General features: G+C 40.5%; 3 protein-coding genes and 1 long non-coding RNA gene across 4 annotated transcripts in view; 2 read left to right on the forward strand and 2 right to left on the reverse strand.

The window, feature by feature from the left end:
- Nucleotides 1-1,516: 1,516 nt before the first annotated feature.
- Nucleotides 1,517-6,952, forward strand: cnpy3 (canopy FGF signaling regulator 3). Its single transcript, XM_084344172.1, has 6 exons — nucleotides 1,517-1,763; nucleotides 2,587-2,713; nucleotides 3,320-3,416; nucleotides 4,063-4,185; nucleotides 4,563-4,680; nucleotides 4,804-6,952. Exons 1-6 carry the CDS (start codon nucleotides 1,658-1,660, stop codon nucleotides 5,091-5,093), a joined length of 861 nt encoding a protein of 286 aa, XP_084200298.1. The 5' UTR covers nucleotides 1,517-1,657; the 3' UTR covers nucleotides 5,094-6,952.
- Nucleotides 6,953-7,763: 811 nt separating this feature from the next.
- LOC311251380 overlaps nucleotides 7,764-20,543 on the forward strand; it is a 58,343-nt gene continuing 45,563 nt past the window's right edge. Inside the window, exon 1 of the long non-coding RNA XR_014621387.1 lies at nucleotides 7,764-8,112. This is a non-coding gene — a long non-coding RNA (uncharacterized lncRNA). The remainder of the gene's footprint in view (nucleotides 8,113-20,543) is intronic.
- On the reverse strand, nucleotides 11,920-13,139 carry LOC311251359 (interferon alpha-inducible protein 27-like protein 1). Its single transcript, XM_084343736.1, has 4 exons — nucleotides 13,107-13,139; nucleotides 12,916-12,963; nucleotides 12,580-12,741; nucleotides 11,920-12,273 (listed from the first exon to the last, which is right to left on the reverse strand). Exons 1-4 carry the CDS (start codon nucleotides 13,114-13,116, stop codon nucleotides 12,185-12,187), a joined length of 309 nt encoding a protein of 102 aa, XP_084199862.1. The 5' UTR covers nucleotides 13,117-13,139; the 3' UTR covers nucleotides 11,920-12,184.
- On the reverse strand, nucleotides 13,925-15,105 carry LOC311251614 (interferon alpha-inducible protein 27-like protein 1). Its single transcript, XM_084344111.1, has 4 exons — nucleotides 15,046-15,105; nucleotides 14,856-14,891; nucleotides 14,528-14,689; nucleotides 13,925-14,253 (listed from the first exon to the last, which is right to left on the reverse strand). The coding sequence occupies exons 1-4, from the start codon at nucleotides 15,053-15,055 to the stop codon at nucleotides 14,150-14,152; spliced, it is 312 nt and encodes a 103-aa protein (XP_084200237.1). The 5' UTR covers nucleotides 15,056-15,105; the 3' UTR covers nucleotides 13,925-14,149.

Genomic DNA, 20,543 nt, shown 5'->3' on the forward strand with positions numbered 1-20,543 from the left:
GTGATACCATCTAATGGCTGAAGAACAACGACACCATCTGTGCTCAGAGTGGGTTCATAAACCTCGCTCTCACTGTGCCACTTCTTCTGCCATCCGAGAAAATGAAGGGTGACTGGCAATCAAGCCGGGCTGGCAGCCTGGCACCATCTCTGTCTGCTGCCACAGCTCCATTAAAGACGAGGACTCGTGTTTTCACCTGAGTTAGTCGTCTGTTTTCACTTTAACGACTTATTTCAGACATCAAGTTCCCTTTTTAAAGCATTTGTAGCATTGTTTCTATGGTTACTTGCAGTCTAACATGGGCCAGGTTCTGACGACAACTTTTAAAGAGATTAAAGAAGATTACAGGTTTGAATGGACACATGAACTGTTTCTCCTTTCATCAATAATCACCGGTATGTGATTACTGGACAGTGTCACAGCTGTGTTCTGTATGTGGGTGACTGATTAATAAAAACTATTAATGATTCATGTCATTGTCTTGTTTTGAAGTCTATGTTGTGTCTTTTCTGTTTAGTCGTGCAGACACACACTCTCACACTCACCTATCTGAATGTGGCGTGCAGCTGGTCAAAGGCCATTGGCTAAATAATCATGTCCGCTGACCCCAAACCAATCAAATGTCAGCACATGCGTCACCGTTGGCAACAAGCGGGCCTTGACATATCACAACTCTGATGACTGTCTCTTCTGAACGGATGGTGATGCTGACACACACACACACACACACACACACACACACACACACACACACAGTTTGGTTTCAAATCAGTGTTGTGTAACCAGTGACACTGAACTTCAGGTGTGTGTGTGCGTGGCGCCCTCTGTCGGATGAAGTTGAAAATTGCAGAACATTGCAGTCAAAGATGCTCTACAGACAGGAGGAGTTACTCATCAGGAAAAAACAAGCTGTGCACATTCTGATCTGCTTGTGGAAAGACTGCCTTCAACGTTTCCTGCTCTTTGGTCTCCAGGAAAAAAGGAATAAAATATAATTAATTATGGGACTATTCATATATATATATTGGGATGGGGATATATTATATATATGGGACATATTCAATATTTTCTTTGGACCCTCCTCTCAACTAAGAGAACAACAACCTTTCCCTGATTTACAAACAAATAATAATATAACAGTATTTAGTTGGTACAATTCATTTCACAATCAACAACTAAAAGTACATAAAGAAATGTCACTTTTCCATCTCTCACTCCATTGTTGCTGTTATTATTATTATTATTATTATTATTATTATTATTATTATTGTTGTTGTTATTATTATTGTTATTATTATTATTATTATTATTATTATAGCTGTTTAAAACATTCAGTCAAAACAGGTGAAAATCAATGAGAGGTCCACTTCCTGTTTGGCTGTGCCATGAAATAGGCTCAGAGTGATACCTCTTCCATTTTACAATCTTTCGGGCCCTCCTCTGCCTCTCATTGGTCCAGCCGCTGCCACTACTACCTCTCTGATTGGCCGAGAGCTCAGTGTGCGTCGCGCCCAAAGCGGAAGTGATTACATTGAGGTTTTGCAGCTGTGCTGAGCCACAGAAGGATGTGGAAACAGAAAAATAACGGTCCTCCACCGGCTTTTTAACCACAAAACGACTTTTATACGCGGATAAAGAGTCAGACTGAGCCGCCGATATGATTTTAGCGGGATTCTTGACGGTTTTCTTGATAATTTCGTCGGTCGGAGCAGCGAAGAATGGAGGGGAGGATGACTGGGTTCATCTTCCCAACAAATGTGAAGGTAAGCTAAGTGTCTGTGTTAGCAGGGCTCGGTTCTCAGAGCCGGGTCCGAGGACCTGCGGGGGCCCACAGCAGCGGGAGAGGAGGGGACACTGTGTGGTGGTTCACACTGAGGAGGACACTGAGGGCTGTTAGATTAAAGCTCGTCCAGCTTCAACCAGTGTTTACATGTCAACAACGTCCTCTAACGTTAACTGGCACAAGACCAAATGTTACTCATGTAGCATGTGTTAGTGTGAGCAGGAGCTAGTTTATCTGTCAAATCTTTTTTATTTCTACAATTAGATCTGGAAAATGTAAGAAAATGAATGATGTAACGATTGTTAATTCAGCTAATTATGCTAACAATAGCTAATATTGTTCAACAAGCCAAGAGCAGGAATAAAGTGAGTGACTCAGACCTTTAATTAAACCTTGAACATTTCATATATCTATAACCTTTTATATATATATATGAAATTGCTAATTTTATTAATAGAATTATTGAAATCATGATGTTTGAAGCAATAAAATATAGATGGTTGTAAGAGTAATGTAAGCCTGATTGATTTTAGATATTTCTTAGGCCAATGTAGAATGAGACATTTTGATCCTCCAAATTATTGAACAACTATAACCAAAGTATTTCCTGAGTTTGACATTTTAACCTTAAAAACACATTAATCGCTGCTTTTGCACGATTTCTAACTCATTTTTAGCCCATTTTTGTTATTCCCCCACCATCATTCTCCCGTCTGCTAACATGTAAACCGGCACAGACACAGTTCACAGATGCAGAAGATCCGGTTCTCCAGTAAACACGCTCTCACTTTCTCCTCCTCCAGTGTGCAAGTTCGTCAGTATCGAGATGAAGTCTGCGTTTCATGAGACGGGGAAGACCAAAGAAGTGATCGACAGGAACTACCACTTCATAGACAGCAAGGGGGCGCCGCCGATCAAGTACAGCAAGTCGTGAGTGTCTTTTCATCTGCGGTGCTTTAAGTCACTTCACAGGAGAAACTGAACCAACAACTCTGCTGTCTGCAGAACGAGGGTTTGCTCAGATGATTCTGGATCTTTCTCTCTCTCTCTCACACACACACACACACACACACACACACACACTCACACACTCGGCAGCAGGGGACAGGAACTTGGTCAGGCCTCAGTTCCTGTGGAGAAACTTATTATAGAACAGGGAAGCTGCTGCTGAACTGAGGCTGCTGGTTGATGTGTGATAACAGAGCAGCTCGGTGTCATTGAGCCTTTAACTCGTTCAAAGTGTAAAAATTTTAACATGATTCAATCATCTCAATTTCAGCTACTAGCAGCAGGAGTACAACACTTATGTGTTTTACATAAAACAGTTATCAGGTCAGTCGATCACCTCAGCTGGCAGGTTCAAACTTACAACAACACAAACTAATGAAGCTGATCGAGGTAGTGGTAACGTTAGCGGCAGCTCCCGTGTTCTGCGAGGTAAAATTGTTGTTTTTTTGAACAGAGTTTGGTGGCTTTGAGCCGAGCGATGTAACGGCAGGTGTCCTGATCTCTCTCTTTCTCTGTCTTCCCCCACAGAGACCTGAGATTCATCGAGGTTGTAGAAAATGTGTGTCAGAGGCTGCTGGAGTACAGTCTGCACAAAGAGAGGACCGGCAGTAACCGCTTTGCCAAGGTCAGTGTGTGTGTGTGTGTGTGTGTGTGTGTGTGTGTGTGTGTGTGTGTTGTCAACAGATTCTGCTACTTTACTTCTTTCAGATCATTTCCTGTGTGTTTTTGGTTCAGTCTCACAGCCGTTACTGTTAAACTTTATTTGGCCTGTAAATAAGTTCCTCTGTCATATTTCAGACCGTTAAAGTGACAGTAAAGTGGTTCATATTCAGATTGAGGAAGTGATCATGCAAAGGAACCCCCTTTTAAAACATGACACCTGCAAAACCACCATGTCCCATGGTACAGTACAGCTGCACACTACAGTACTACTAAAGCTAACTGCTTTTGTAGTACTTGAAGTGTTTGTCTTTTCGGTCAACTTTTTTTCACTGCGTTTTGTCCAATGCAGTGAGACAGACCTGTCTCCACACTGAAACAAACTTCAATCAGCTTACAGGCAGTGAGATGGCTTACAACATGTACTGTATGTCACACACCTGCAGCTGCTTTAAGATAAAAGCCCTCCAGTTTAGAGCAGTTTGGACATTTTTCACTTTTGCATGAGGATGAGCTGCTTCATGGTACAAGTTTTCATTCTGTTTGACAGCACTGTTACGTCTGTGTGTGTGTGTGTCTGTCTGTGTGTGTGTGTGTGTGTGTGTCTGCAGGGCATGTCCGAGACGTTCTCCACCCTTCATGGTTTGGTGAATAAAGGAGTGAACGTGGTGATGGATATTCCCTACGAGCTCTGGAACGAGACTTCAGCTGAAGTGGCCGACCTTAAAAAACAGGTGCTTTCACAAAATTCACTGAAACGAATGAAAATCCAGTAAAATGTACAGATATTTAAGTTGTGCTGAGAGGCAAGAAAAAAAACCTCACAGCTGACATCAGTAAAGCCAAAGTCAGTGTCAGATTAGCACAGATTAAAATATATTTATAGGAACAGAAGGACACGATGGTAAAGTTACATAACTTGACAAAACGATGTATCAAACTCTCCTGGAAGGAAACAGGAATGTTTTTAGTCGTACTTTTTCACCTGTTTTCACAAATGGAAAATGAAAATCTGTTCTGGAAACAAGTGAGTAACAGAGCTTCTGTAGTTTGTCAATTAAAACCAATTAAAATCAACTGTGATTAAAAATAAAAAATGTGTGTGTGTCAGTGTGATACGCTGGTGGAGCAGTATGAGGACGTGATCGAGGACTGGTACAAAGGGAACCAGGAAGAAGACCTGACCATGTATCTGTGTGACAAACATGTTCTCAAAGGACAGGACAAAGGTAACACACACACACACACACACACACACACACACACACACACACATCTTTTTCATTTTGCCTCCATCTTTCGGCCCTTCACCCTTCATTTCCTACCTTTCCTCCCTGTATTCCTCCGTCCAGCCTGCCTGAGTGAGGACTGGACTCCACAGAAGCACAAGAAGGGAGACCAGGCCGCCATCGCGGAGGACAAGAAGAAGAAGAAAAAGAAGAAGGGAGGGAAGAAGGGAAAGGGAGAGGAGGGGGGAGACGGCAGCTCGGAGGGAGAGAAGGCAAGCAAGAAGAAGAAGGAGAAGAAGGTGAAGAAGAAGAAAAAGAGCAAAGCTCCGGTGGAGAAGACGGACGGAGGGGTGTCGTCGGACGAGGAGATCCAGCCACAGGTGCCTCTGTCGGGGCAGAAGACGGAGCTGTGAGCCCTGGTTCCTGTCTGGACCTCCGGAACAGAAGTAAACTTAGTAAAAGCAGCTTCTTTCTTCAACTGTTCCAGTTCGAGTCACTGAATCTGGTTCTGTTACATGCAGTCTTTAAAGTGTCTGATTCAGATTCTGCCCCAGCTGTTAACGGGCTCGGGTTTTTTAAATTGAGGTTTCGCTTACGAGTTAAGTCCTTTCCATCCCAACAAAGTGTTATTTTTGTGTTTTCGACAGTGGTTTCATACAAGTTCCTAAAAAACAGTAGTGCTGAAAGGATTTATCATTCGATCAACTAAATTAAACAATATTGTTATTATATTTATCTGCTTTATATGATTGTAGATCTACAACTACACCAATTACTCCAACTGATGAATTGTTCAGTGTATAAAATGTGAAAGATTGGAGGAAAAAATGCTCATTTTCATTTCCCAGAATCCAAAGTAATTCTTTTGTTCCTAGTTGAATAATCGATTAGTCGGTTTGTAGATTGAAAGAAAAATAATTGCCAATTTTTTTGATAATCGATTAATCGTTAGTCATTTTTTAAGCAAAAATGTCAAATATTGTCTGGTTCCAGCTTCTTAAATGTGAGGATTTGCCTTTTTTTTCTTGGTCATTTCTGACAGTAAAAGAAGCGTCTTTGGGTTTTGGACTGTTAGTTTGACAAAAGCAACAACGTGAAGACGTTACTTGTGTCTCTGGGAAACTGTGATGAGCATTTTCCAGTTTTTTGGGCATTTTACTGACTAAACGATGAATCGTGAAAATGTTTGTCAGATAAATCGACAATGAAAATAATCATTGGCTGCAACCCTATAATCATATAAACCAGAGAACTACAGCAGATCAACACGTTTGTGAAGCTCACAGTATATATTTTATTTTTGCTTTACAAATGTCAAACAGTTAATCAGCTCTACATGATTGAAATTAATCGTCTTTGAGTTTTGGACGAAAGGTGATCTCAAGATGTTGCTGCTGGACACATGTGATGGGAATATTTCCATTGACATGTTATCAACTAAATAATTTATCACTTAGTCTTGAACAAACCAACACTGGATTAATCTCTGTTGGACAATTTTAATGACCTGTTGGCTTAGGGGGTCAGTCCACTTAGGTTATTTTGGAGAAATTGATGCTTAAGGGAAACTTTCTTTCTTTCTGTTGAATGTAGATTTGCAGCTTCATACTGTATCACCTCTTAATGTGAATGTGTGTGTTTTGTTATCATTTCTGCTGTTTTGTATTTACTGAAATATTGATTCCATCTGAAAACTGAGACTTTTTAAATAATTTGATTTGAGTTAATTTATTTTTTTCTACCTTTTGGAAATGCTCCTGTTGTGTTGCCTGACATGTTTAAGACTCTACCTGTATATAAAACATAATATTGTAATATTTCAAAAATGTTTTATATCGGTAAAGGAAACCAGACCAGATAATTGCATCTTCCCTGTTTCCTGTTCAATCCTCAGATTCAGTGAAATTCCCCTTTAATGAGTAAATGCAACATGAGGTACCTTTTATTTTTAAATGTCATTGATTTGTGTTTCTGTAATTGTTTAATTTTTATAATTATCCTTTTATTGTTTTTGTCCGTCTGTGTGTGGGTGTGCTGTACAAAAGCTGCTATTTAAGGTGTGTGTGTGTCTGTGTGTGCTTGTTGACTCCCGAGCTGATTATGATGAAGGTTTGTGTGTGTGCCTGTGTGTGTGTTTTGCATCTGTGTGTGTGTTTTTACAGATTTTTATTCTGAAGTAAAATGCTGGCTGTGTTGTATTGGAGATGCTTTTTGAAACCGTGAGCAGACACATCAGTGGATCAATAAACACAGGTTTGAACACTCTGTAAAAGCAGCGCTAACGACTGATCATTCCCAGGTTTGAAAGTGTCGACTACAGTCTCAAAGTGCTTCACAACAGCTACATTATCAAAAAAGTGAAATAACAGCAATCATCTCCAGCCAACTTGTGGGTGACATGTAGACTGTAGACCACTAGAGGGAGGCAGAGTTACAGACTTGAAATACAGTTCATTTTTAGCAGTAGAGTTAATTAATGCTGTAACTTTTGCTGTGTTTTTTAAGCCTCAAATATCAGCCTATCATTATTCAGATAAGTTTGTTCAATCAGAAAGGTGCATCCAGTGCCTGAAGGGAAAAACAGAATTAAGAAAAATATATAACTTTTAAGAAAAAGCTTTTATTGATAAAAATGTAGCACACTTTATTATTTTAACACACCGGCTTTGCAGTTTACCAGTCAGGGCCTTGGCTATCATGGGAAGAATTTACATTCTACAATTATTATTTAAGTTAGTCTATAAAACAAGGCTTGCCATTAATCCCCCCCACTTCGTTAGTCGTTGTGCTAAGCTAAGCCTTTGTTCACTTAATGCGTTATATTAAAGAAATTATACTGAAATACTGTTTTCATACATTTTTTGTGGTTAAATCCGCAACCGTCAACTGTGATAACAGGCTAGCTGTTTCTCTTCTGCTTCGAGTCTTTATGCTAAGCTAGGCTAATTGCCGCCCAGCTCCAGCCACACACAGACAGTGAATCAGCATATTTCCTAAAATTACAGAGTTTGGTTGTTAGCTAGCTACCGAAAAGATTTCAGCTAGCGTTGTAAACATTTGGCTGAAACTGATGTTATCTCTGTTTGAAATCAAGAACACATTATATTATAAAATACCAATTACATACCGTTTTCGTGGCTTTTAGCGGTAAACCGTTTGCTAACCGCATCCTGCTGGAACTAAAATGTCGCCGTAGTAACCGTAACTAGGGGGCGGGGCGTATCGAGGGGTCAAGGAAAGGTCGGCAGTTATCTGTCAATCATCATCAGCGTCGCAGAGAGGAAGAACGTCTTGAAGCTAGGCTAGCTAGGTAGCTAACGTGGCTAGCCGCCGATTAGCCCATCACCTGGTGGGCTGCTGGATGTCTGCCCCGGTCTGACGAGCTACTGGTTTTACTGGGACGACTGGAGACACAAGCTGAAGTCATCAAAGGTAAGCTGTTTAACTTTTACTTTCCTGTGCACATTAGAGCTGACATGAATATCTACACTTTACCTTCAGTCAAAGTAGTAATACCACAGCCTGCTGTCAAAATACTGAAGTAAAAGTACTTAATTATGCATCAGATGTACTTTTCATCAAAGTATCAAGGAATCAATACATGTATTTTCATTTACAACAGCGAGTAACACAATAAAATGTAACCTGTAAAAGTAGGAATCATGCAAAACTGGTCTGGTAAAGCTTGGCCTAACTTCATCTGCTGTATAAACCGCTGGGTAGCTTGATCTTAATCAATAAATCACAATTTATTATTTGATTAGCTTTATATTTTGAATCTGCAGTTAAACTACAAAGCTGTTAATGTAGTGGATTAAAAAGTTCAGTATTTGCCACCAAAATGTAGCAGAGTAGAAGTATTAAGTACCATAACATGGATTTAACTTGCCCTATTAAAGTAAAAATACCTCAAAATTGAACTGAAAGGCTGTACTTAATGAGTAAATGTACTTAGTTACATTCCAGCATTACAATTAGTCGGTTAATTAATCAAGTATTCATCAGGCTGAAGTGTTAAACTCTCTCTGGCTTCTCAAATGTGATGATTTGCTGTTTTTCTGTTTCTATTTTCCTGCAAACTGAATATTTTGGTGTTTCTCGACTGTTCGTCAGACAGAAATGAACTGAAGACGACACCTTGTGCTTTGGGAAATTGTAATAATTTTTTATTCACAATTTCTTCAATTCTGTTGAATCAATCGATTTAAATAATTGAAAAATAATCAGCAGATGAATGTGGGAGGCTCGACATGGATGTTGTTGGATGTCGCTCTTATGTTTCTGTGACCCTGGCTACAGTGGGCGTGTTGATGTCGCTGCACCTGGCAGGTGTGTGTCAGCTTGTTGTCGTTCGGCCTCCGTATCAGGCTGTGATGTGTTGACAGGGTAGATTTAGATGCAGTGTTTTGGGGCCCCGGCTCTCACCCTTTGTGTTGTTGCATGTTGTTTGAGTAACAAATAGTGCTCTGATTGGTGTTTTTATGTTGTCATGTTCCAGTTTGGTTCCTTAAATTTTAAATATAGATGCACCAATTGCAATTGTCTTGGCTGAGTTGAGTTTTCCCTCCAGGAACTAATCGACACACACTTGTATCTTTAATAATACATATTTTCTCCAAAAACTGCACCTGGTTATGGGACCTGTTTGTAATTGTGACCGGCACAGGCTCAGACATAACTGAAAATATAAGTTGACACATTAATGGCAATGAAAGAAAAGAAAGAAAAAGCTTTATTAGAGATATTTGTATATTTCATGTGCACAAATCAGTAATTTTCACCCTCAAATTCTGTTATTTGCTTCTTTGGAATAATAATTTGAGAGCGTGAATTAAAGGACAATAAAATAAAATCTTCTTTGCCTGATGTTGGTGATGCTGAGGGTGATGCAACACGCACACCTTGACCATCTGAGCAGAGCAGGTAGTTCGCTGCAGTACCTCAGTGAACCTGCAGGTGTCACCCCGTCACTGAACGTAACAGCAGTCTCAGCTTCACCTTCCACTGAACTGACCAACAGACAAATGCACTTAAGCTGGGACAAAATGAAATGGCCTCTGTGTGTGTGTGTGTGTGTGTGTGTGTGTGTGTGTGTGTGTGTGTGTGTGTCTAAAGTTGATTCAATCCATCAGCCGTTTTCTCCTTTAAACAATCAAATCGACACACTTTGTTATACGTCTGAGTGTGTGTGTATGTGTGTGTGTGTGTGTGTGTGTGTGTGTGTGTGTGTGTGTGTGTGGATATGTGTGTTTCATGGTCGTGACTGAGACGCCGGTAAAATGTGTGTGTTCATGTAGTCAGTTGAGTAACGTTAATCCATCTCTAAAATGTGTATTTTGTCGGAATATGTATGTGTGTGTGAGCACAGATAAAGTGTGTGTGTGAGGTGTTAGATGTGTTTATTTGTTGAATAATTCACAGCTGGGTGTTTATAGAAGACTCTGTGGCCTCAGAGCTCCAATAACACAGGACAAATATTGTGACACACACACACACACGTACACACACACACACACACACACACACACACGTACACACACACGTACACACACACACACACGTACACACACATTCTCTCTTTATCAGCCATTCCAGGGTTGACAGTTTATTTGGACACTGTGGACGGTGGAAATGGAATGTACCAAGTGTGGACAAGCACACACACACACACACACACAGACACACACACACACACATAGACACACACATAGACACACACACACACGTTTATGTTACCTATAGAGAGCCCTCAGTGGTCTCATATGTTACATATCTTTATCTCTTTCCATCCCTGTGAGGACACTAGGTTCTCTCTCTCACTGTCACACACACACAGACACACACACACACACACACACACACACACACACACACACACACAGACACACACACACACACACACACACACACACACACAGTGGCAGTGTTGTGGCCGGTGGCTGGTTGGTGATGGAACAGAGAGAAACAGTCTCCTCTAATCTGGAGAAAATGAAACAGACGTTTGAATGGAAATATTGATTCTTCCTCCCATTTCAATCTTCATCTGGTATTATCTGTCCCACCGCTGTGTGTGTGTGTGTGTGTGTGTGTGTGTGTGTGTGTGTGTGTGTGTGTGTGTGTTTGTGTTTGTGTGTGTGTGTGTGTGTGTGTGGTATACAAGCTCACCTTTCTTTCTGTCTCTCACACGCCCTCTGAAATGATTTTCTGTCCCGTGGAACAAGTACACAGTAACTAGTAAATTTTATATATATATATATATATATATATATACACAACTTTAAAATGCCACAGACCTGGTGTGTCTCCACATAGTGAAGTGTACTGAGGAGAGAAGGGGGTGAACCTGACTGTATAAACAGCTACATGACAGTTCAAGTTATCTGCAGAGGCGCTACAGTGAAAACTAATCAGAAAACACTTTAGGCCTGTCGGCAGGGATGAAGGGTGTAAGAGTTTATCACAGATCGAGATCAAAACAAGCAGCATTAGTTTATCGTGGTGATTGTCCATTATCAGGATAATGGTGAATATCCTAATAAGTGTTTCGTCTGGCTCGATAACATACAGTCCTGTGTTGATATCCTGATTTATTTTGAACTGTCACAAAGGGGACACACATCTTTCCAGTCATTCACAAACCCTCAGCCTGTTGCCACAGGTAAAGCTCAGCTTGCTCATGTATCCCAATCATGGATTCAAACTAAAGAACAACAGGGTTTGATCATCCTGTATTTATGCAGGTGGACTTAAAGGTCCTATATGATTTTTGAGTCTCACTCCCAACTCATCAAAAACTGACGCTTTGGGATGGTGGCCGACCCATCCTACACTCCCAAAGAGACTCAACAATCAACTTTTCTTCCGAATAGGACCTAAAATTAATGATTAAGATTTTTTGTTTTTCACTAAAATCTGAAGTCTTAATCTAAATGTAAGGCAAAGAGATGCTAGTATGTTTTAGAGAGATTTTAAGAGTCAGTTAAAATTAAAACTGTTGCTCAGAGTTATGAACCTACAGGTTATAATCTCCTGACTACGCAGCTCCACTCAGCTGTATGAACTTTATAGCATTTTACAGCTCATTCTTTGGGTTTTACAGCTCACATGTTACACTTTGGCCAGACAAACAAAGAATCTTGCTTTATTTATTCATTTAAAAAAAGTTAATGAACCAGTTAGTGCTTCCATTGATATATGTGGAATGAAAATATTTACGAACGACACATTGAAGCTGGAGGTTTGATAGATTTATTGCATAAAAATGTCAGCTGTTTGAGATGACAACAGTGCTTGATATAATTTGCAATTGCCTCTATAAAGTAGGGGTGAGCAATTCTTGATTGTAGGAATGAGACTCGACAATAAACAATAGTGTCTCTGACTGAGCCACCAACCCAAAGCTTGACGACCTGGGAATGAGACTCAACCATAAACCATCTTTCTACAGAATCACTCACCCCAACTTTATTAATATCCACGCTGTAGATCTTTAGGGGGCTCCAGATTAGCTACCCATGACTGAAAGCACCGCCCCTGTTAATCCTACAATGGCAGCTGCAGCTGCAGTGGCAGCTACCGACACACCAGCTGCACCTACAGCAGGAATACACAGGTTTTATATCAGGGTAACGAGCTACAGAGGAGTCGAGAAAACATTGCTCTCAAGCCAAAGGACTAAATGAAACAGTAGTACCAATATACACAGTAGTGTCATTGTATTGTACTTAAACACTATTGTAAACCAAAAACTATAAATCTGTGAACACAATATGAAGTTGTTTACGTATAGGTCACATACTGACCCTGTGATTACTGCAGCAATGATCCTCTCACCATTTAAATACAAACATAAAAAAAAAAGAGAAAAGATAATTTAAAAAATAAAGAAATTGCTTTTACCGACTGACTGCCAAAAAGCAAACCAACTTCCTGCTGCCACTCCTCCTCCGCTGGCAACTGCAGTAGATGCCATCCAGCTAGCAGCATAGGAGCCTGCTGCTATTCCAGCTTTAGTGAAGCCTATTACAGCCAGGGCAGCAGGAGCCACGACCAAAGCACCTACTGCACATGGACAAGAGGAAACTTAGTTTCTAATGATGCTGTAATCATTTGTTAGCCCACATCATAATAGATCATAATAGAAGTTTAGCATGTGACTGGCTTCTCTACACTAATATATTAAAATCAATTGAAAAGCAAACACAGGTACTCTGTAAAGGGTATCCAAAGACTCACATCCTCCTACTCCTACTCCTACTCCCACTCCAATGGCAGCAACTGTCCCTGAAACAAGAGATGGAAATAGAATCAAGATTTACAGCTGCTGTGGTTTAATCAAACACATTTAATATGGTTACTATCATTATTACATTTAAGGAAAACATAAGTAGAAGTATCAGTAGTTTCAAAGGAAAAGAGATACTTACAGAACGCCATGTCATTACCTGGACTGAAAAGGAATGATCTGTACTGAGCTTTATATACTGTGGGTTAGGTTTCATTTCTGGAGAAATGAAACCTAATTTTGAATCTGAACAAACAAGGGTGTTGCAGAATCATTGTCTCCACTCAACCCAAATGAACTTAATTGACATATCTGAGCTGGTAAGTCATGACTTTAACTGGGACAAAAGAAGAAAAACAAAAGACAAAAACACTAAAGAGCTGTTAAACCAGTTTAGCTCTGACTGCTCATTCAAACCTGCATTCAGGACATACTTACCAGCTGCAAGAGCTGATGATTATCACTGTGACAGCGTCACAACTGTGCAAGACGCAGTCAGGAAACTTCACAGGCGTGTGGTCGAGATCAAAATGAAGATCGAGTTCGAAGTTGGGGGTTGGGTGGAGTGCCGAAAGTAGGCTTTCAGGAAGTAAGAAGTACGCCCGCACATTTGTTTTGTTTGGGCATTTGTTTTTGTTCGTTGTGTTTGCAAGACCTTTTTAACACATTTCAATACTTTATAGAATTTTCCGCATTTTCATGGTTTTTTATATGCGTAAATGGAAAATATGCATAAAAACTACGGCTGTACAGGGGATAATCTCCTGACTACGCAGCTCCACTCAGCTGTATGAACTTTATACCATCCTATAGCTCATTGTTTGGGTTTTACAGCTCACATGACAAACAAAGAATCTTGCTTTATTTATCTAATAATTTCTGTAACAATAGTTAATGAACCAGTGAGTGCTTCCATTAATTTATGTGGAATGAAAATATTTACAGACGACACATTGAAGCTGGAGGTTTGACAGATTTATTGCACAAAATGTCAGCTGTTTGAGATAACAACAGTGCTTAATATAATTTGCAATTGCCTCTATGAAGTAGGGGTGAGCACTTCTTGATTGAGTCATTCCCAAGTTGTCGATATTTGACGATGTAAGAATGAGACTCAACCAAAAACCGTCTTTCCACAGAATCACTCACCCCGACTTTGATAATATATATCCACGCTGTAGATCTTTAGGCGGCTCCAGTTTGGTTAGCAATGACCGAAAGCGCCATCCCTGCCGCTCCTCCAACGGCAGATGCAGCTGCAGTGGCAGCTGCCGAAACACCAGCTGCACCTACAGCAGGATTACACAGGTTTTGTATCAAGGTATGCTCTCAAGCCAAAGGACTAAATGAAACGGTGGCACCGATATACACAGAAGTGTCATTGTATTGTACTGAAACACTTTATAGGAAACCAAAAACTATAAATCTGTGAACACAATATGAAGTTGTTTACGTATAGTGCACATACTGACCCTGTGATTACTGCAGCAATGATCCTCTCACCATTTAAATACAAACGTTAAAGAAGATTACATTTAAAAAAAACAAAGAAATTGCTTTTACCGACTGACTGCAACACAGCCACTGCACTTCCTGCTGCCACTCCTCCTCCGCTGGCAACTGCAGTAGATGCCATCCAGCCAGCAGCATAGGAGCCTGCTGCTATTCCAGCTTTGGTGAAACCTATTCCAGCCAGGGCAGCAGGAGCCACGACCAAAGCACCTACTGCACATGGACACGAGGAAACTTAGTTTCCAATGATGCTGTAATCACTTGTTAGCCCACATCATTATAGATCATGCAAGTTTAGCATGTAGCTGGCTTCTCTACACTATAATATATTAAAATCAATTGAAAAGCAAACACGGGTAAAGGTTATTCAAAGACTTACATCCTCCTATTCCCGCTCCAATGGCAGCAACTGTCCCTGAAACAAGAGATGAAAATAAAATCAAGATTTACAGCTGCTCTGGTTTAATCAAACACATTTAATATGCTTACTATCATTACTGCATTTAAGGAAAACATAAGTAGAAGTATCAGTAGTTTCAAATTAAGAAATGTGTCGGTATTATACTTACAGAAAGCCATGTCTTTACCCAGACTGATGAGTAGTGGTCTGTGCTGAGCCTTTTATACTGTGGGTTAGGTTTCATTTCTGCTGACGGTTGGAGAAGTGAAACCTATTTTTGAATCTCAGAGTAGGAGGTACATCCTCATATTTGACTTGGCATTTGTTTTTGTTTGTTGTGTTTTGCAAGACCTTTTGGACACATTTCAATACTGTATCGAATTTTCTGCATTTTCCAAGTTTTTTTATGTGTGCAAATGGAAAATATGCATACAAACTAGGGCCCGGTTGATATATCTGTCAACAGATTTTCTTGACCAATAATAGCTTAGATATATCTTACTTGTGTATATGTTATCAGATATGAGGACTCATGAAAACAACAAAAACTGCTCAGGAATGGCCTGAGGAACCTGATAAAAGAGCTCAAGGCGTTGACCTGGCCTCCAAATTCCCCAGATCCTGGTCTGATGGAGTATCCGTGGGACATGCCGGAAAAAGTCCAATCAATCGAGGCCCCCAGAGGTCCTGTGTCCGTTCTTCAATGGGTCAGAGCCAAGTACAATCCATGGAGGCCCCATTGTGGATCATGTCATGTGGATGGTTGATGCTTGATGTAAAGAGAATATTAGCTGAAGTATCAGTATTGGATAATATCGTTTTTGGCATCAACCCCCCAAAAAATCCAGTATTGTCAGGCTCTGATATAAACGGTAGGACGGATAATTACATATGAATACATTCATTCGTAATATTTCTGACTTTATATAACACTCAGTTCTGGCCCAACCATTATCTTGGATGTTGACGTACCATCTACGTCAATCTTATTCACGTCAACACTTCAGAGCTGTAGCAACAAAATGTCATCCTGCTCCTGAGCGTCGTCTGAATGTGACGACAAGGAAGAAGACGGTGAAGGAAAAATGAGGAAATGATGGAAATTATAAGAGTGGGAATGTTTGAGAGGGTAAAATGCAGAAGAAGAAGATGTGTGTGTGTGTGTGTGTGTGTGTGTGTGTGTGTGTGTGTGTTGAGGAAAAAGAGGGGATTTTCTAACCCTTGATGACCTGGAAAAACAAACACCATCATGTCTGGAGCTGTAGAGGTTAAGATTAAATCTTTCTGAGTTAACTGTAATCCATTTTCCTCTATTTTGTTTGGCGGCGGTGTGTTTTGTTTCCATGTCGCTCAGGTTAAACAACAGACAATCTGCACTGCTGTTTGTCCAAAACCTCAGTGTGAACCTTGAGCTGACCTCAAACACTCCATTACTCTGATCCAGAGAGAAAGAGATGGACAGAAAAATGAAATGAAAGGAAGGCAGAGAAAGAGGCAAACAGAAAGAGAAAATGAGGCGAACACTTAATATCCATCAGTTAGTCTTCTCTCTCGTCTCTGAGTGGACAGCCTCGGCGCTCCAATTCATCTTCGTTCTCCTCACAGCGGTGTGTTCAGGGAAGGTCAAAACCCGGAAAATAGGCTACACACCAGGCATTTTGTCACCAGACACCCTTCACCTGCCTCCCATCACCAAGGAGCCGCACACAACTGGGACACAGCCGCAGCCAAAAATACATCAGGTGGAGCGCAGCAGCAACACTGCATGCATTTGCACCGCATTCGTTCTGCATTTACGCCGCATTTGTTGTCCTTTCGGAGGTAGCAAAGGACCGGAACGGGGTGACATTTTGTTGCTTTGCAGTTTGGAGGATCGCACTGAATTACTGTGTTTGTCCAGATGTGTAGCAGAGCTGATGACACATCCGTCTCCTTCAGATTTCCGTCCCCGTTCATCTGAGAGGAAGTTTATCCAGAACTTTTCCCCGACAGACAGATTCATCGGCATCTTGTTTAGTCAATTAGCAGCTGTGTTTAAACGGGCAGTAATGATTGAAAGCTTGACGTCACATGCTGCAGGGTAGTGAGAAGTTTGAATATTTTGTTTATTTGGTGGACGTGGCTTTTTATTCAACGTAACCCACCATGACATTAAATTATACATGTTCTTGGTGAATAGGGGTGTCATGCTTTCAAAGATGATGCGCAAAGATGACAACCAACCAGTGCTGGAAGTTTATTTGCTTTTTCAGAGATCCTTTATTGGTTTGATTCTGAAGAGGGTTCACTCTGTGTTCAAACTGTATTTCTACCTTTTGTTTTTTAACCCTCAATCCCTGAAGGCTGGTCTTTTTTGTTGAACTCTTGAATCTTTATTTTTAGTGATTATTATTTGGACTTAACCCTGACCTGCAAAAAGCCACCAGGATAAAGGCAAACTGTTTGCCATCTAGTGACTAGTGACCGTTGCCAGTTGACTGGTTAAAGTATTATTACATTCTAGATAAATGATCAAAATTTTACCGTATGGCTTTATTGAAACACATTAAAAAGGTCGGTTATGTCACACTTGATACCATGAAGCCTCCTTCGTATTAACAATTTAAGAATGAAACCAATGATCTGTTGATCTAAATCAAGACTTGAAAGTCTTGTAACAGCACAGAAGTCAGTGGAAGTGAATATATCATCACAGTGTTGTTAAAGATTATACTGTTACACAAAAAGTATACACATAATGGCTTTACAGAAACAACCATTGCCATCATGGTGAACAGCAACAAGCGAACTAAAATTCAAGGATATAACATTCTGATAGAGATGATTTTACACTTTGTAGAGAAGCAGAAGTTATAAATATCGGAGCTTCAGATAGAAATCTGACCTCATGCGGCTCCTCCTGAGCAGATTTTATCTCGCAACAGAAAAATAAAACAGCCCGTGTCGTCGTTGGAAGCAGTAAACGGAGCGTCAGGTCAAATTTCCAGACCGACCCTGAGCTTCCAGCCCCACGGGGATGATACAGCAACGACACTAATGGCAGGCTACATGGCATTTAGAGCAGAAAGGTGTGACATGCAAGCCTTCACACTTACTGTCTGTCCGTCTCACACACATTTGCATACACACACACACACTCACACACTCCTCGGGGCCTGCCATTAATAACAGCTGACCTTTGCACGTTTAGGCTGTGAAATGATAGTAAAGCAGACCTGAGGACGGCATATCGCACTTCCCTTCATGTCTCATCGCTTCATCCCTCCATCTCTCTCCCTCTCTGTGACTCATCCCTCCATCTTTCTGTCCGTCCATCAGCCCTTCCCTGTGGAGACGTTGTTTGCTATTCCTGCATCGCTGTCGATCTCTGGTACAGTTTGGTCCTAACGAAGCAGGAGCCTTTAACCTTTTTATAACCTCACATATACAAGGAAAGAAAACTTTGGGAGAAAACCGTTTGTTGTCAGAGCAAACACAGCAATTCATAAGTGCTGAGACTATTGTGTGGTTGATTAATTTATAAGTAAATCAACAGAGTAATAATCACCAACAACATCAATCAAGGAAAAACATCCAATAATGATTCAAAAATTATGACATTTTTAAACATTTCAATCAATCAACTAATTGAAAATACAAACCACAGATAAACTTTAAGTGGAAATAATTAGTTGTAGTCCTTTCGGCAAAAAGCAAGAACAACAGCTGAATCAACTAAATACAAGCTTCGATACAGCATCTTGAAAAATATAAATATTCTATGATACCAAGGGGACAAATTGACACGACATTGAGGGAATAACATTTTAGATTGTCATTAAAAGATATATACAACATGACAACGAGGTTCAACTTTTCTTTTCCTGGCTATTGGATCTCTACAACATCCAGGACCACAAAGGAAATTAGTTCTGTGACATTGAGATATACAAAACTAAATTGTACCTTAAATTAGAAGATATTGTCAACAGCCGTACCAAACCTTCAGAATGATAGGAAATAAACTGAAAGCTGTGCTGTATGCAAGTGCTGCTTAAATATGCAGTTTTGTCATTCTCTAATTGTTAGGACGGATTAATATCAAAGGTTTTTACAGTAGGAAATGTGGCTTTCTCTTTCGGTCGCTCCATAAATCAGAAATTACTGTCAACAGCCATTAAAAAAACTATTTTGTCCATGTTTTTAGGAATAAAATGTTGTATAAATCAGGCTGTGAATGATGTATGACCAAAAATATAGATGAGAATACAACTGGAAGGTTTGGTGTACGTACAAAACAGCAATCAAAAATAGTTTTAGACAAAAATGGGAACGAGGGTAAACATTTAATTAATAGATCTTACCAGGAAACTCCTCCGGTTGGTTACTCACCACATTTTTTGTGTTCCAATTTTTTAAAATATTTTATGTTTTAAATATGTAAAATGAGGCTGAATATCTGATTAAATGCACCTAAGGCCTAAATTTGCATTTCTGACATTTTCTTCCCACCAGTCTGAAAGAAAACATGATATGGCAGCAAAATATCCCAAAATCTAAATTATTTTTATCATCAGTTATTTTATTTTCCATATATTTGGCAGTGAGCTTTGGCAACTCCTCTTCTCTACCTCTTCTTGGCCTCGGTGTTTGTGCCGTCTGCACTGATGGAGCATCAGGTATTTCTGCCCTCTATACCAAATTAACAGATCTGTGATGCTGCCTTGTTCTCCGCACCCTTGAACTACAAGGTGACGTGACGTTCCCCTCTGTCAAGCTAACTTAAAACAGCGCGCTCGAGCTAGATTCGGTTATCGAGTCCTCAGCTTGTGCCCATGATGGCCGCCACTTGATGAGATCCTCCCTAAATAATTAGACATGTGTGCGAGAAGTTTTTTGTCCAAAGTCGAGCAGCTCTAACTTCCTGTGAAAACTCTTCCTTTCAACTAAATTCAAAGTGTTTTTTTCTTGGCATGAAAGTTGAAAGAAAAGCGGCTCGGCCAAACTCTGCTTACTTTTCTCTTTCTTCCTCAGTCGAAGTGAAAGCTTTATCCGGATGAAAGGCGAACAGAAAACAAAAAATAAATAACTGCCAGATTCGTTTCTCTCAGTTCAGTCGAGCCATTTCCGTCTTCCTCTCGGTCCCTTTCCTTCCAGAGAGGTCGACGGACGACAGGAGAGCTTTCTCTTCTGTCTCCGTCTCCCTCCATCTGCTTTTCGCGTTGTCGCGGCCGAACCAGAACACAAACCAAATTTAAAATGTAAGAGACGACCAGCTGCTATCTTTGTAAAGGTCAACGAGCGAACCGAGGCCGCCCAGCTAAAACAACACACACACACACACACACACACTGAATCCCCATGGATCCAAACCCTCCTCACCAGCCCTCATTCCACTTTTACAGTTATTTTAATTCCTCCGTCCATCCTTTCTCTTTTTCTTTCTCACGTTCTCTCTCTCCCTCTCTGCCTCCACCTCTCTCTACCCCTCTCTCTCTCTCTCTCTCTCTCTCTCTCTCTCTCTCTCTCTCTCTCTCGTCGAGCGCTCATCCCGCCTGCCAAGCTCCTCTTCGTCTGTTTGGAAACGAGAAAGAAAAAAAAAAAGACTGTTTCTAATTTGGTATCAATCTGAAGAGTCCAGTTCTGTCATTACCCTGTGTGTGAGAGAGTGTGTGTGGCTTTCTCCTT

The sequence above is a fragment of the Pagrus pagrus genome (genome assembly GCF_965226575.1).
Source record: "Pagrus pagrus genome assembly, chromosome: 22".
In the NCBI taxonomy this organism is placed as follows: Eukaryota; Metazoa; Chordata; class Actinopteri; order Spariformes; family Sparidae; genus Pagrus; species Pagrus pagrus.

Excerpts from the sequence above, each read along its gene's own strand:
- cnpy3 (XM_084344172.1), top strand. The coding sequence starts at position 1,658 with ATGATTTTAGCGGGATTCTTGACGGTTTTCTTGATAATTTCGTCGGTC. Across the intron at positions 2,714-3,319 it reads CCGATCAAGTACAGCAAGTC|AGACCTGAGATTCATCGAGG; the intron begins GTGAGTGTCTTT and ends CTTCCCCCACAG. Across the intron at positions 3,417-4,062 it reads GCAGTAACCGCTTTGCCAAG|GGCATGTCCGAGACGTTCTC; the intron begins GTCAGTGTGTGT and ends GTGTGTCTGCAG.
- LOC311251359 (XM_084343736.1), bottom strand. Across the intron at positions 12,742-12,915 it reads AGGAGTAGGAGTAGGAGGAT|TAGGTGCTTTGGTCGTGGCT; the intron begins GTGAGTCTTTGG and ends GTCCATGTGCAG. Across the intron at positions 12,274-12,579 it reads TGCTTTTTGGCAGTCAGTCG|GTGCAGCTGGTGTGTCGGTA; the intron begins GTAAAAGCAATT and ends TTCCTGCTGTAG.
- LOC311251614 (XM_084344111.1), bottom strand. Across the intron at positions 14,690-14,855 it reads TGGAGCGGGAATAGGAGGAT|TAGGTGCTTTGGTCGTGGCT; the intron begins GTAAGTCTTTGA and ends GTCCATGTGCAG. Across the intron at positions 14,254-14,527 it reads GGCTGTGTTGCAGTCAGTCG|GTGCAGCTGGTGTTTCGGCA; the intron begins GTAAAAGCAATT and ends ATCCTGCTGTAG.